We start from the raw sequence: 3,925 nt of genomic DNA on the forward strand, positions 1-3,925 counted from the left end.
TTCTGGTGGTCGTGTGATGGGACCATCACAAAAGTGTATAAGAAACAACATGCTACTAACTGACCTTCTTGCCCCTTCGTTTGTATCTCCATAGTACCCACCGGTCAAATACTTGTTCAGAAACCATAACCCCACTGTCCTTTTATTCACAAGACTTTGTCCAAATTAAAAAAAAAAAAATTGTTACCTAACCAATAATAGTCCAAGAAATCCTAATGAGTAATGACCACCTCCATGTCCCATCCCCAATAATATCAGTATCAGTCTCGATCTCGATCTCAGTCCAATACACATCAAACACAGTATTATACATTTATACCATCATCATTTTCTCTGTTTCTTAATGTTGATTTCTCATCTAATACACGTCAAACACAGTATTATACATTTATCCCATCATCGTTTTCTTTGTTTCTTAATGTTTTCTTTGTTTCTTAATGTTGGTTTCTCGTCATGTCATGGGCATGGAGGTAGAAAGTGACAACACTGCGTATTAACAGGGGTCACATTTATAAATATGGGGCCAGTGTTGGATGTCAATAATTTGGAATATGTTGTTTTGAAGTATCGATGGTGTGATATTTGGATGGTGACAAATCCGTATTTAAGGTCACAAGTGACACAAATCAAGTACTCACATAAACAAACCGACCAATGGTTATCATCTCATGTATGCGTTGATAAATGAGAACCTTCTTTCTAAATTTTGGCCTTTTATCATTTGTTGTTTGTAAGCATTTTTTTTTTTTTTTGTATCAAGTGAAAAAGAAAAAAAAAATCTTGTTCCAATAGGAGTATTGAGTTTATATACAAATTCAAGAAGGAAGCATCTCTTCCAAGTTTCTCATCATTTCTCGACATTTAAATGCGAAGCAATTTTTTTTTTACATGATTTTCCTACTCGATTATTTTTGTACACCGACAGCAGATATCTTGAAAAGAGAAATAGATGAAAAAAAATTAAAATCTTTACTTTGATTAAAAATAATAATAATAAAGACATTTTAGAGAGAGGTTACCTAGAAAAGTTGCATTGTGGATGGGCTTATACCTTTTGGACTTGCTTATGGACTCCTAAAGCATCAATAATGCTGTCAACCCAACTGCAAAAATGTACTTTCAATATCACGTAGACTGAGACTGATGTGAATGAGACAAAAAAGAATTGCAACTTTTTATGTCTTATTGTTTTTATGTCTTGTACTTGTAGGTGTAAAAGACGTAAATACCCTCGAACACAAAAGAAAGATTACCCTTGAAGGCCAGGGCTGGATGGGTAGTACACATTTCTCAAGCCCATTCTTTTGGCAGCTGAAGCGGTGGTTTCACCAATGCATGCAACAGAACCATGCCACCGATCTGACACAGATTCAAGATTCATCCATGCTCTGTTTTCACAACAAAAATTAATCATACAAATGAAAATAAAAAATATGAAGATAAATAATCAAGAAATGAAACTAGATCTTACCTAATTGCAGAAGGTGATGCAACTGCAACAACAGAAGCAGAAAGTGCTTGTTCAAAAATCATTTGGTCCACATGTTGAACAGTTTCCTAATAAAAGAAGTAAAAAAATTAATTATTGATTATAAAGTATAAACAGTAAATATAATCGAGTTTAGTATATGGTTATATACCGTTGTGTAAGTATTTAATCGTGTGACGTGAAATCCACGTTTAGAAAGCCCATTTTCTGAAAGAAAGAAAAAAAAAAGTGAAATTTAGATATAAAATAGGGGTGATAATTGATGACTGATAATTTGATATGATACCTAAGTCATGACTAGCTTTTTCAGAAGCAGGATATAGAACAGTGCAATTTTCATTCCCATGGTTTGGCAGCTCTGAAGCAAGAACCTTCCCGGTTGCTGTAAAAGTCCACAAAACTAAACATTGATTCTTGTATAATGGAATGGAATGGAATGATTCATTACATTCCATAATTATGTTTGGTTGGGCAGTGGAATGGAATGGGCCATTCCATTCCTTCCCGGAATCCATCATATCAAAAACTACCTTTTGATGGGACAAATGCAACATCAATGGATTGAGCTTCATCAAATATGCTTGCTGTACCAGTTCCAACCACGGCTATCTTCACACTCGGGGAACCAGCACCTCTAGGAATCATAAAGAGTAGAAAGTTGTAAGATTGTATATTTGCACCTTAAAAATATTGATTAAAAAGTTATATAGAAGGAAATGTAGCTTATTATTATATGGAGGAAAGTTGTGTGCATACTTCCAGGCATCAAGAAAGACGAGGGCTGCTTCAGGTGAAGTGATGATGATCCAATCAAAAGTAGTTGCTGCCAACATAAAAGTGCAAGAAAGAGAAAGAATTAAGTATTAAACCCTAGATACCATAGTTGAAAGTTGAAACTACAAGTGAAATCATAAGAAGAGGAAGTTAGTCAAGTTACCACTCAATAGAGCAGAAACTCTGTCCAGATCAGGTAAATGTTTATGCTGAATTAGGGGAAGCTCCAAACAATGGATCCCATGTGGTGCCTGTTTAAATAGAAAGTACATATAACATCCAAAACTATAAGAAATATTACAATTTTTACATTGTGGCAATTTCCATTTTGTAACGGATTCATGATAACATGGTAATAATTTATAATTGTTTTCTTTTCAAATACAAATACTAGGCACTAGCATATGAAAAGGCCTTAAAAAATCTTTCCTGCAAACATTTTGATGGATTGAACTTGTGTGCTTATCATCATATCCAAAATCTCACTGTGTTTTCATGTCTTGTGTTCCTCTATCATAGTGGACTATCCAAAATTTTCATATATTACGAATACAGGTAAATGTGATGATACAGTTGTTAACCTTGCACAAAACAGGTTACCCCAATTTTAAAATGACAAGGTGAGATATAATTGCTAACCATTGTGAATGCTATCTTTTGCCAAATCATATATCTATCAATTCCTATGTGTTGTAAACCAAGTAGCTCAAACAGAAATAAGTGTCGAATTGCAATTCTAATCTCATTAAGAAAGTTTTACCTGTTCGTCCAATACTTAGAATCACTGTAGTTAGTTACAAAACAATGTAATATTGTATGTCATAATGAATGACATCAATTATTTGTATTGACTACAACCGGTAAATGATTAGTTTTAGCTTGAGATTTTAGTAATATGTGGAAAGAAACGCAATTCATAGAGGAGAGAAGCAAAAATTACACATTAGAAAAACTACAATATTCTGTCTCGCATTTGATCGAATACCTACCTGGCAATAATTTGTGAACACCTAAAAGTATATTAACCTAACGGTATATATACTTTCTACATAAAACATCAAAAATAACCAAAACCTAAATTATAAACAGCTTATGGCAATGCGCATAATCAAACTAAAATAAAAGCAGAGCAACAGAAACAGCAAAAACATATAATCACAATGAAAAGGAAATTACAAGAGCTTTCATGAGCTTGCCATTTTTACCACGCTCCCGTGTAACAACAACTCGGTGATTCGAAAAAGTAGTCGTCGGCGAAGAAGGAGAAGAAGAAGAAGCTGCAACGTTGAACGACTGAAAATGAATGCTCCGGCGGTGGGGAAGCTGCAGAGTATGAGAGAGTGCGGTGGAGAGAGAAAGCTGAGATAAATTCATGGCGGTTGTTGGGGAACGTATTGATTGACTTTAATTTTCCGAAGAGCCAGCTGTTGATAAATCAGCAATGCTTTCCTTTCTGGTACTATCCCCTTTTCCAAATTTCCTTTTCGCCCCCTAGTCTATAAACAATCTGTTTCAATTACCTTTGTACTTTTCTTTATCTAACTAGCATCCATCCAATTTTTAATTTTTAAGGGATAATAATATTTTTTGATTTGTATACGTTGATGTTTTTTCGTTCATATTTACTCCTTCAATTTGTTAAACTGTACATATTTAGTCCTT

At 34.0% G+C, this 3,925-nt stretch overlaps 1 protein-coding gene across 1 annotated transcript; it reads right to left on the minus strand.

Moving 5' to 3' along the window:
* Positions 1-760: 760 nt before the first annotated feature.
* On the minus strand, positions 761-3,707 carry LOC145104626 (uroporphyrinogen-III synthase, chloroplastic-like). The gene is made up of 10 exons (XM_079041856.1): positions 3,440-3,707; positions 2,427-2,514; positions 2,246-2,312; positions 2,020-2,123; positions 1,776-1,871; positions 1,641-1,696; positions 1,472-1,557; positions 1,254-1,388; positions 1,020-1,103; positions 761-932 (listed from the first exon to the last, which is right to left on the minus strand). The coding sequence occupies exons 1-9, from the start codon at positions 3,635-3,637 to the stop codon at positions 1,046-1,048; spliced, it is 888 nt and encodes a 295-aa protein (XP_078897982.1). The 5' UTR covers positions 3,638-3,707; the 3' UTR covers positions 761-932; positions 1,020-1,045.
* Between the last annotated feature and the right edge of the window lie 218 nt (positions 3,708-3,925).

This window comes from Lactuca virosa, chromosome 1 (genome assembly GCF_052849685.1).
Source record: "Lactuca virosa cultivar CGN04683 chromosome 1, Lactuca_virosa_CGN04683_v6, whole genome shotgun sequence".
Classification (NCBI taxonomy): Eukaryota; Viridiplantae; Streptophyta; class Magnoliopsida; order Asterales; family Asteraceae; genus Lactuca; species Lactuca virosa.